The sequence below is a fragment of the Anabas testudineus genome, chromosome 12 (genome assembly GCF_900324465.2).
Source record: "Anabas testudineus chromosome 12, fAnaTes1.2, whole genome shotgun sequence".
NCBI lineage: Eukaryota > Metazoa > Chordata > Actinopteri > Anabantiformes > Anabantidae > Anabas > Anabas testudineus.
Genome location: NC_046621.1, coordinates 2222854 through 2235596, shown reverse-complemented (window position 1 = coordinate 2235596; position 12743 = coordinate 2222854). Strand labels below are relative to the sequence as shown.

General features: G+C 39.9%; 1 protein-coding gene across 1 annotated transcript in view; it reads left to right on the top strand.

The window, feature by feature from the left end:
• grk3 (G protein-coupled receptor kinase 3) overlaps window positions 1-12743 on the top strand; it is a 51501-nt gene that overhangs the window by 6123 nt on the left and 32635 nt on the right. The window contains exon 2 of the mRNA XM_026354231.1: window positions 6051-6127. Within this exon, the coding sequence (XP_026210016.1) occupies window positions 6051-6127 (77 nt within the window). The remainder of the gene's footprint in view (window positions 1-6050; window positions 6128-12743) is intronic.

Here is a 12743-nt window from a genome sequence, read left to right as displayed (position 1 = left end):
CAACTGGTTGAAAAGGTTACATTACGTGTTTTTATGTAGAGCCTTATCCCACACATCGTCATTGTGTCTGAGTGCTTCAGATGGTTTCAGTGGAATCTCTTTAATTTGGAATAGATTAAGATCTGAGAATAATGTGGTCCGAGTGAGAGGAGAGAAAGGGACAAGGGATTTTATGGATGGTATCTGTGAAAGTAGTTCCTGAAAATAGCAGAACTTGATAACACTGTAGGGATTGTGGTTACAAAGTGACAAACTTTTATGCACGCGTGTGTTTTAGCCAAAGCAGTTGTGCATGTGTGAAGCTTTCAGGCACATGCTTGTAGGGTGGGGGGGGGGCAGTTAAATGTGGCACTTTGGAGATAGCGTGGGCCTGCCACATTCTCAGCAGGCCAAGGCTGTGTCCTCTGGCAGAGAGGTGAGATTTTGACAGCAACACTGGAGGCAGTTGAGATGGGAGGTGTGGGGTAGGGTGATTGTGCTGCCCACTGTTAGACAAATCCATGTGAGATAAGACATTGAGTGTTATCTAGGAAGTGGAGATATGTAATAAAACAGATTTTTTTTGTTTCAGAAGTACAATGTAGACTCTACATTGTAGAGCATGCCATTGTGATACTGAACCCACTCTTAAAACCAATACAACCTCCTCGCACTTAGTTGTTGCTATAAATTAGGGGTGGACTCAAAATCTGAGTTGAGAAAGGAGTATTAGCTGACCGTGCATTGTCACTTTCTAGTCGAGCCTCATATGTTGTAACAAGGCAGCAGTGGAATACTGACCAATAGCTGACACTACCAGATAGTAAACACTTACTAAATCTGTCAGCTGTACTATAAAGTTTATTGTTGTAAAACTGACAATGGATAAGTCTTTGTACTACCAGCCTGGCTTAGCTCAGTCATTTCCCCTCATCCACCTGGCCAAGACTAATGTGCAAATTCACTACATGCCGTTTTAAGTGCATTACAGCTATTTTTTAATCAGCTTATTTAGGATTTGCGGTGCAGCAGAAGAGTAGCTGGGCTCACTAAGAGCTGTCAACAGGATCAGTTTAAATGTTATCTCATGCTGTATCTTCAGCTTAGATTGTCTTTCTAGAAGTGTGTCATTATTTCCTGGAAGTGAAAAACAATGTAATGGTTAACACCAAGTATAACACCGCATTGGCATCACTAAATAATAACTGTTGAGGTGAGGTTTGAATTTTTTGAAGCTAATATCAAAGTAAAATACAGAAACAACAGAAAAAGTTGTTGCTGGTGAGATTTAGGAGAGACGATGAGGCTGTTGAACTTAGTGCCTTAGTTGGCCGGAAAAGTTACTCACTGGTAAAGAACTTAAATGGCCATTTGACCCCCTACAGACTATTGTTCTTCAAACACTGCCAATAGTGTTACACACAATTTAAACATATTTAACATTTTTAAGGATCATGCCATTGTTACACTGAACTCATCGTTTCCTGCCACCTCCCATAGACATTTACTGATATAAGTATCAGTATTTTAGGGACCTGTTTTTTCCTGTTTTCCCATTTCAGCAGAGGTTGCAGCTACACTGATTAGAAGATCGATTGCAGTGTCATTTTTGGGGGTATCTGGATTTTATCTTGTTGTGCAATCAGCTGCATGTCTGACATCAGGTCAGCATGGTGGCAGCACCTTTAATTATATTTCACTTCAAGAGCAAAAGCGTTATTTCAACAAAGGTAACCTGTCTCAGGCAGTTGCTAAACAATGAAAGTATAAAGATATTCATGTTTAACTTTGAAGTTTCTCCTGTAGCAGTGATTTAGGACAACCAGTGATTATTTGTATAGTTGCATAATCTGGCAGTTCAGCTGGAGAATAAATGTGGATGGTATCGGTGTAGCATAATAACACTTTGTGCTATATCCTTAAAGTAAAATTGTTCCTATTACTGCTGCTTTTTAGCCAAAATCGAGATGGCATTGTTTTAGAGAGCTTTTGTTTCAGCATTTAAATATATAACACTGGAATAAATAAGGTTTTAATAACTATTTCTTTGCAACCCGTGACCCGCTGCACGTGGGACATCAGATCAGCATTGTGGTGGCAGCTTTTATCAAAAGTGAAACTAAATCTGCAGCAAGTGAAACTCTTTTCAGGGCTTCGGTGTATGAATAGACAATGATCACTGTAAAAATTGCTGGATTTGTCTGGTCGACAGCTCTGTTGACATCCACTAAATCCTACACTTGTTGCAGACAGACGCAAAGCAGTAGCCAGAAAAACAGGTTTCAAAGTTAAACTAGCTTTCCCGGTAAAGAAAGTAATTACGTCTGAGTCTAGAGACTTTAATAAGCTGAAATAAGTGTTCCTCACTGCTGCTCAGGTCACGTTTGTACAGCCAGGTATGAACAACACTTTCTTCAGAGTGGGAGAGAGGCAGTTTGCTGTCGTGTCATAATTAGAACAACGCAGAGTTGAAAATCTATTAAGAAATGATTAAAGATCAGGTTGAGTCAAAAATACATTTTAACAGGTCACAATCTGTGCACATAGTATGATGTGGTATGTTATCAACACAGTCCAATTACATGCCCACAGAGCCTGCTATACAAATGTCAGCGACATCCTGTTAATATGTTAAATATTTACACATCTGCATACTTCCTGTAACTTGAACACAATGCAGTAGTGTGCAGATCAACAGCTCATTAAAGCTTGGCATTTGCACCTTTACATGTAAGCGACTGTTACTTTTAAACCCATAAATGGTTCTTGACAGCCGAAAACTAAGGTAATCAAAAGCAAATAAAGAGAAATGATTAGCTAACCTAGTTTGGTTAGTTTTAACTGCACATACTTTGACCTTTTACTGCTGCACTGAAACCTACTCAACTGAGACCTCAGTACTGTGGTACATGCTCACATATATTTGGTATATACATACCGTAGATATATATATATATACACACACGTGGGTTTTGAAACTCCTGTCATCCACCTGGAGCTCAGTATTGTTGAGATGTTATTTTACAGATACTAGTATCATTTAAAATACAGAAACGTAGACTGTGATTTCAAAACAGGTGTGCTTTTTAAAATCATTGCTTAAAGTATGTGCAAATTATATATACATTTGATTGAAGCTGATTATTTTTCTCCGGAGACGTGTTTAAGGAGACATAAAATTAGGTCAGAAAACATTGGAAGGGTCTGCCCTTTTTAAACCCCCAATAGCTTTTGGGGGTTTAAAAAAAGGTCACCTAGGAGACTGTAGACAGCAGGAAAAGGCTTTTGGGAGCTTTTGGCTTATTATAAGAGTGTTCATTTTGTTGTGGAGGTAAACACGTTCTCATCTAACAACTGGTTCATGCTGCAGCAGATGTAATGGAGGGAAAATTATGTAACTGCAGCCAAAAGGAAGGTGCAGTATGTACTTTTACGGACACCGTCTGTTTCCAGCCACATGGTAAGCACACAGCAGGTACTAGCATAGGAAACAATGTTAGCACAGTGGTCCTTGCATCTCACTGTTAGGAATGTCATGTCTTACCCAAGTATACTTCAGAATGTCTTTCTATTTCCTAACTTCCCCACTGCAGTTGCCCCATGACCACTGACACTCCCACTATTGCCAGTATCTTGCTCCACCTCCCTTTATGTTCCCTATTAAATAACCTGGATGAGTTACAGCTACACTCCTAAGTCATTCATCAGGTTTTCTCTATAAAGTGTCTTGGCAGCTTAACAACCCAAATGTTGTTGGTTGCACACACTCTTAACATGATCACTCCAAGTCAGAGTTAGGTTTGAATTGTGGATGTTCTAAACCCCAGCAGGTCAGGTTGTTGTACTGGGATCAGGGTATTTCTGTTAAAAAGGAACTGTAGTGAAATTACTATGAATAAATAAAGGTAAAACAATCTTTAATTTACTATAATGTAAGCTCTTGCAGCACATGTTAAATTTAGTAATCTTAAACTTTTCCATTTTTTACACAAAAAAATGAAAAGAGTTGCAAATTGACTGCTGATTTATTAATTGTTATATTTCTAAAGTAAAACGTAGAAAGAAGATTTATCTCAATAAAGGTTGAGCTTTGCTTTTTTTATTGAACACAACAGATTGAAACCAATAATCAATCAATAGTATAGATTCAAATGAGTTTAAGACAAATTATCCTTTTAAAAAACCTTCTCTAAGTCTATAGTATAGTGATTGTGGTGATGGATCAGTTTAGTGTGAGGCTAGTTAGCAGCAGTGAGCCACATTCTGTGGTACTCTGTCAATAGACTGGAGCTATGAGCAACAGGAAGCATAAACAGGAATCGGCTGAAATCTTTAACCATGCATTTATGTTGTCAGTGTAGCTACAAAGCCTGTGCTTTTAGCCTCCACAGCTGGAGCAGATGTGCAGCTTCTCCTAATGTAACTGACTCCACACTGTTACAGTGACCTGAACAAAGGCTCAGTTAATTCCCTCTGTTCGGTAAAATCAGACATATATTGAGGGCACAAGTAGCTCTAACCCTGCAGTAAATGCCTTGGCTGTCGCTCATTGAAGAGGTGACGGAGATCTGAGTGTTGATATTTTAACAATAGCACATGTGAACTTGTCTAATACGATGAGACTCATTTTATTAATAGTTGACACTTGTCTTTGAAATTCTGTGACTTAGAATGAGTAAACAAATGCTGCATTTGTGCTGCACTTATACACTTGCGACATTCTACTACCTCTAAATTTTCAGTGTCACACCACTCCCCTATATATAATATTGCCTTATTTATGACTATGTGCCAGCAGTCATTCTGTCACTCATTGTCACAGCAGGAGCTGGTTGTTTTCTCTGTCCTGCTCCGGTCATCTTCTGCCGTAAGCTAATGCTGATGAAAAGCTGCTATTGTTACTGAGGTTTGCTTTGCTAGAAAAACAATGAAAACGGTTCACAAAGTCTGTGTGTCATCCAGTGTAGCATGGGCATTGGTTTCAGAAAAAGACGGTGAGATTTTAAGATGATATTTTCGAATGCTTGTGTGGCACAGTTTAAAAAAATATATCTGCATGATAAAGATACGACTACAGTGATTTGAACTGTGGTGAACCGTGTTTTCACGGCCAATGCCCACAGTCTGTGTATAACTGACTGCTGATATCTTCATGAGCCACTCATACTGTATCTGAAGGTTTTGCCTGACACCCTGTCTGATACCTGTTTTTTTTATTTTTCCATCTTCTGTTTTTGAGAAGAGCATTTAACAGTACATATCTCGTGTGCTGGGTGAAGTGTTGAGGTTTCATACAAATAATCCAGAGTCAGCTGCTAATGATTCAGTGGAGCACACAAACGGCCTCTTCTGAAAGAGGAAGTGTTTACTTCCTAGGTTCTTGTTCCTGTAGCAATGGCTGCAGTTAAAATGCTACATCCACTGTTTATTCCCATTCTCCCATGGAAATCTGCATGGCCTGGCTCAGGTTCTCTGTTTACTAGTCTACCATTCTGGGATAGTGCACTGAGTGTAGCCCCCCAAAAATACCAAAAACAAAACAAAGACTGAGGTATGAACTGTTGCATTTTCAAAGGGGTGTTTAACTAGAATTCGCCTGGTGTATGAGCCACGTGAGCAGATTGAGGAAAGCGTTATCAAAATGTAAACACCAGATAAATTAGAACCCTTATAACTCCTGTAATATAACCCTCCACAGGTGTTTGCAGGTGACGCCTGGCCACTTTCCTTTTGTGTATGTAGGGTTCTGGTGTTGTGTTAATGGGCCCGCGAAGGGGGTGCTAATTGATTCATTCTCCCTGCTCTCCTTCTCATTAACACCCGTTCCCAGGGTTGCATGTATCTCTCCAGGTTCCACCACAGCCTCCCTTGCGTCCTCTTCCCTCCCCGCTGTTTGACTCTCTGGGGGGGACAGGTGGCAGGGAGAGTCCCAAACCGAGGCTGGGATCACACACGGAGGTGGAGGAGGACAGGGCTGACTTCTCTGGGCTCCAGTTACTGTCTGATCTAGCTGAGTGAACCGGTAATGATACTAATCCATTTCTTCCTCTCCCACCACTTTGTGTTCACAGTATTCGCAGTGTGATGCAGAAGTACCTTGAGGAGAGAGATGAACTGACATTTGACAAAATTTTCAACCAGAAAATTGGTAAGTCTGAACATTTTTGTTATCTTGAAGGGCTCCTCAGGTCACACTAGCTGAGATTGCTGCTCCACAGACGGTTACACAAAACAGCAGTTGAAATCCCTTTTTTTAAATATGATCACATTCACAGAACTCTTGTACCTGTGAGCTCCTAATGAACTCAGAACTCAATTAAACAAATGTAAACTCAGAGTTCCTGTCTTCTAACAGCTTCAGCCACTGCCAAAGCTGTGAGATCCCGTTGAAAGTGTAGTTTTCTCAGTTCTGGCAGGAACAATTAGTAAAAGATACATACTGATAAGTCTCTGAAAATCAAATGTCTTTAGTTGAAGGCTTTGTATTAAAAAGAAAAACAAGTGGACTTTTTTATTTCTAGTGTGTTTACAAAGTGAAGAATGATTTACAAAGGCTAATGTTAACTCAAGATAAATACACTATGTTTTTGCATTTAACATTAACCCGTGCATCACGTACAGAGAATGTGAAGTGACGTCACGCTGATGTAAGACAGGATTACTGGATTCTGAGATATGTTTACCTGCGGTCACTACAGTGGTTACCATGGGTTACATACTTTTTGTTTTGTTTGACTAAGAAGTTGTTGAAATAGTTCAAAATTGATGAAGAAGAGGAAAGAAAAGGACAAAGGAGTGTGTTAGTGTATCTGCATACTTCTGCTAATTCACAAGCCACCATCAGTACGGCAGCGTGATCCTTGCGACGTGGTGTGTGTAAATAGACATTGTGTGACATGAACTTCTCCTTCTCTGTAGCCACAGTAGCTAATTTTACATAGGCTCACTTTACTTAAAGTTGCCTTTTTTGTCATGCTTGATATTCATGGATAGCTCTGAAATTTGGTACACACATCCAGATAGTAGACTTCTCATATACTGCCAATCTTGAGGGTAGATTTTGCCAATTTCACCACCATCTGCAGATATCGGCTGTAGCTAATGAACATTAATGCAGTAATTCTGCCAACAAGCCAAAATTAAACTTTGCTATTTTGATCTCTGCTTTACCAGTGATTTGGTTCAATTGGTGACTGACTTATTAAACATAATGGATGAATCAAGACCTTCAACATTTGGTTCTGGTTCTCTAACATTTCACTAGCATTTCATATCTTCTGGTGTTCATGTCTTCTGCAGGTTGTTGCTGTCACGTAGAAAGTAGTGTTTCCTCTCTTTCATCTCCACGTTCTTCGTTGCAAATATTGAAAGCTGAAGGCAAATGAATTTGATAAAACAAACCTGAATTTGATTAACTTATACAACCACAAAACCACGTACAATGTGTCTTCAGTAATGCCAGTGCTGCTGCACCGTGCACCTACATCCACCAGATATTACATCTATTGATTGCTTGTGGCCTGAGGAGAGGTGTTAAGTCTGTTGTTATCAATATCACTGGGGGCCTAGACCTGCGAGGCTGACTGGACCGTCACATTATTAAACAAAAACAATCTCTTGTTATGTTATCCACAAAGTAGAGACGGTATTTATATTTTACTCAGCCACAGATTAAATGAAAAATACTTTTCTCACACTGTCCTGAAGCACATTTCTAAACAACCATATGATGGTAGCTGCTTATTAACGTTTTCTACAGGTACCTTACGTCACTTCTCCATACAGAGTTATTGTCTGTGATCGTGAGACGGCTTTGTTTGTGTTCAGTGTTAGTGTTAGTGCTGTTGATGCCGTAGCTCAGTGCAGGGAGTCATGCTTCCTGCTTCCTCCTGCCCTCCAGTCGGTGCTCGCTCCTCTGAGTGTTTCGATTCGGAGCAGACTGGCTGTGTTCCAGTAGCTGTGGCGTACCGGGGGACCGCAGTCACCCTGCAGGCTTCTACAAGATTTACTTACTGTTCTAGGTCTCAGCTCCCTGTTGAGAATAGACTGCGTTAATTCTGCCTGTCTCCTTCTCTTTGTCTTCTGCTCTCCCCCTGTCACACTTGTTGCTGTCTTTGTTTCTCTCTCTCTCATGTTTAATATAATCACTTCATACTTCTTCTCTTCTGCAGTGAGTGGATGTGAACATGCAAATGCTAGACACCAGTGTGAAACCCTTAACATTCACCCATCCAAAACTTCCATTGTGACTCTATTTATTAGTTCATTATAGAGGTGAAACAATGACACAGTTAATGTTGAAATGGCTGCAGCCTTAAACCTGTTCAAGATGTGGAACAGATTTACTCTAAATAATCGAATGTTGATGGAAAAAAAATAAAATTCCAGGTGTATCGGTGACAATTTGGTCACAGCAGAAGAGAACCCTGGACAACCCTGTTACATGTCACAACTTGGCCAAATCTTACTCCAAAAGCTCAGAACCAGATAACTGTTGGTTGACTAATTGATCACTGCTTATCAACTAATCCACAGTCACCCCTGACTCTGACTGTGATTCAGTTGGTAGGGCAGTTGTCTACGGACCCGGGGGTTTGGTGGTTCAATTCCTGGTTCCCCCCCCTGATTCTTGGTGTGAAGTGTCTCTTGATAAGACACTGAACCCTGAACCCATGGCGCCTCAAGAGGGCAGCCTGTCCACAAAGAATTTCCCCAAGGGGATTAATAAAGTATTTGTTATTATCATTATTATTATTATTATTATTATTATTATTATTATTGGTAATTGAGTTAAAGTTTCACCCCTGTCCTACAGCTAATATCCCTCTTTACTGTGACAACACCATTACCTGTTGTGCTATTTGTCCTCATCTCTCTGCTTATCAGACTCTCCCTTACTTCCTCTTAGTCAGAGGAACTCACAGCCTGTCCCTTGCTTGCTGCTGGTCATTAGTCCAGCTCTCAGGTCTCATTAAGTTATCTCCAAGATAACACTTCTTAGCAGACCAGTTGATGGGCCTGTGCCTTTGGGAAATTTAGATGCCAGGTAATCGACAAACAGTCGTCCCCTGCTTAGTTCATGTGATACTGTTGCTGGTTTGGTCTCCATTAATGTGAATCTCTTTTGTCACAGAGATTAAAGCACATGTTTCTCTGCAGCATCCATGATTTCCCAGTGCTCTGTGAAATCAAGGCACCAATTTTTGCCCTAGACCACGACTGTGTCCGAATTAGTGCTCACTAGAAACTACATTCTCTGGGATGTTTTATGTGTTATCCCTGTTCTAGTGAGCTGAAATCTGTTTTTTCCGTCTGTGAGCAACATGAATGATACCGGTAGAAAAAGGTTTTAATGTTGTGTGTGTCTTAATATTGCAATCTACTCCTTTGGTGAGTGTGGGAAGATACCCATCAGCTGAATAGTCTGTCTTGAGCCTCCACCCAGAGTTGCTGATGCTGTCTCCAATGCTCTTCTCGTTCAGTCCATTAATGGAACAACAGAGTGATCTGAAAGAACTGCTGAGCCCAGACACTGTTTCATTAGGCAGCACAGCTCATGGAAATAGTTGCGAGACTGAGAGCATGGCAGTGAGTTTGTGCTGTACACATTTGAATAGCAAATGTGTAACTTTGCATATTTCAGTAACGAGAGATAGCTGTGCAATACACTCACAATACACAGGCATGTAGCGGTTTAAGCGTCTAAAAACAGTAACCACAAACCCAAACCTGCTTGATTTGATAAAACTTTGATAAAACTACAACTCACCCAGGTGCTTTAGAGTCAGATCTTGGTTTGAAAACACATTTCAGGTCTTTGAACTGTTATATTTGCATAATATTTACAAGGTACAATCTTTAACTTTTCAACAGCACACCAAGAGAATCAGCCGTGCTTTATAATCATGTCATCTATTATTGCTCTGTCCTTCTGTTCATTTTAAAATGCTGCTGCCATGGTTTGGATTCAGATAAAAATTAAGCTTTTTCAGCCACAGTAGAGTTTTAAAACAGGCTTTTTTTAAGCTCTCACATCCGTCCCTTAATTTCATCCTCTGAAAAAAGTCTGATTTGGCCACATCCAGGTAATTGGTTAGATTATTCTTACTGAACAGTCCGTCTATTAGGACGTTTGTCATTTTTTAAAAAGTTGGATCTGTATCTGGCATACTTACATACAGTGTGTTGAATCAGTTTTTGCACTTGTCATATCATAGATATGTCGTTTTTGAATTGGAAGTAGATTTTAATCAACAGTTGGAGAAGCTGTCTGTGAGTTTGCTTTTGATTTCAGTACTCTTAACATGCTCTGTCCTTGAGCTCAACAAGCCTCATTGACTGTCATGACAACCAAGGTCAGGAAGAAGACACTGCAGTGCTGCTGGAATGTTTATCCTCAAGGGTACAGACGCAGTGTTAACTAGTCCGTTTTTTTTTTGTTTGGTGATTGTTCGTGTGAAATAAGATGAAATCTTGTGATATAGCGATATGACAAGTACATTAATTGGAAAATTCTAGGGACAAGTTTGTGCATGACGTTCATTAATGTGTAAGAACAGTTTGGTTCCTTTTTTTATTTTATTCAGTCCGTGACATGCCCTTTTCTGTCTTTGCCAGTCCCTGGACTCTGCAGTGGAGAGTCCTGAGGGGGTGACAGTCAGTGGCCTTATTTTAGGCCTTGTTACAAAGCTGAAGAAAAATGTGTTGAGGAGGCCCACCTGTCTTTACAACCGTTATAGCCAGTCTGCCTGGTTGTAAGTGGATTTTTCCTTGTCAAGTCCATGGGCAAGGCAAAATCAGGGTCAGACAGGATGACCATTATGTAATGAACATTCTGTACACTCTAAATATAGCAATACAGGCCGTTACTTCACCTTGAATCCTTTTTTTTTGTCATATATGGTTTACTACAATAGCCATTGCATTCAAAGCTGTAGCCAGGTTAACAACGTGGAACGCCTTTTTATGTATCCTGCGATTGTTTTCTGATGCAGGCTGTGTGTTTGTAAATGAAAAGACTTGGAATACAGAGATTATTCTTGAGAGAGAACAGTTTCATTATGTGTGGCCATGAAGAATACCTAGCATACTTGGAAAGTGTCCATTTTATTCCACATTGTCAGATATTACATCCGAAGTTTAGATGTTATGGCCACTGTTCTCTAATAATACTTTAAAGCTGCAATTCAATTCATATCGTAATATTAACAATGGATTAAATTACTCTGTGTAGTATGAAAGTGGTTTCAAGCAGTGACAAACCCTTAGATTTTTTTTTATTTCTCCTTATTGCAGAGTAATTGAATACTGTTTGCCTGTAGACCCTAAATCCTTAGAAGTACAAAGCTATGTCATGTTTACCCCATTGAGTAGATGCTACAGTACTACAGTTTTGGTCAGTGTTACTGTATTTGGGGCACATCTATATTCTCTTTACAATCCATCCTCCATTATTCTGTCAGTCCTGATTACCTCTGCTGAAGCCTCACTAAGATAAGCTACCAGGTCAAATGTCCTCAAACCTCCGTCTGGCCTGCCAGTGACGGGAACTGTCACTACTTTTACTGTCCAACAGTAAAATATAAGCCTATGTGTCAAGTTAACTTTAATAATAAAACAAAGAGTTATGGATGTAACTGTGAATCTGGATGAAAGATAAATGTTTAACTGTATTTTGAATGGATTTTACAACTGTACAGTAATAACACCTTTCTGTGCCTTTAAAGAGCAGCTCCAAAATATAAATTCACATTATTTTTGTGGTGATTGATGCCTAGTGACCCAGGTATAACTCTACACAGGCTAATACTATGTAAGCCTGCATTATTTTTTATCATTATTATTTGATGATCTCATGTAAGCTGACTCATGTTCGTTAAATGTGGGGCAGCAGCTGTGCTCGTTATCAGTTCATCTGACAATTTTTCAATCAATTACTTGTTTTGTTTATAAAATGATAGACAATTAAAAAAATAAAGGTGTCTGTTCTAATTTCCCAGAGTTCAAAGGTTATTTGCCAGTGTTGTTTTATCCAACAGTTTAAAATGCAGCTACCTATTTTTAGCTAAACAGTTTTGTCATTACTAGAACAGCTGTTGGCTCATGGACTAATTGTTTTAGCCATACATGAAACTAATGGAGGGTTGGATGCAGAGAGTGAATCCAAACAAAGGCAGAATCTTTGTGTTTTATGTGCATTGCCTCCCATGTAGCGCTGCTGTACAGCTTTTCTCTCTGCTTTCACTCTTCAGCCGTTTCTTCTTGTTCATTCTTCCCTAATGTCCCCCCTCTGTCTCACTAACTCTCACTCTCTTGTCTTTCTCTCACTCTTTGCCTTGGCATTCTCCCTCTCCATCTGTCAGACTTCTGGAATGGATGATGGAGAGTTGTGTGTTGCCTAGCAACTGCGGTTGCCATGGGAACCTGACCAGAACTGCTGCATTTGCTTGTCGACGGGGAGAAATGAAATTGATTAAAGGAGGAATAAAATAGGTGATGTGAATTGGGGAAAGGAAACGGAGAGGACAGTGTTAAAGGAGAGCAATAAATGCGGCCTAGAGGCGGACTCGCTTTTACCTTTTCTTCAGAATTCAGTATTTCTCCTAGAGGCCAGGATGTTTATATCAACAGACTGTCTACGCCTCCAGTTCTTCTCATGTCTGTCCTTTATTCATCCATCATGATTCACACTATCGTCATGTCAAAAGAATCGGATCCCAGCCGGTTGAAGTTTCACGACAGTACTAATTGCAAATGACATTAAC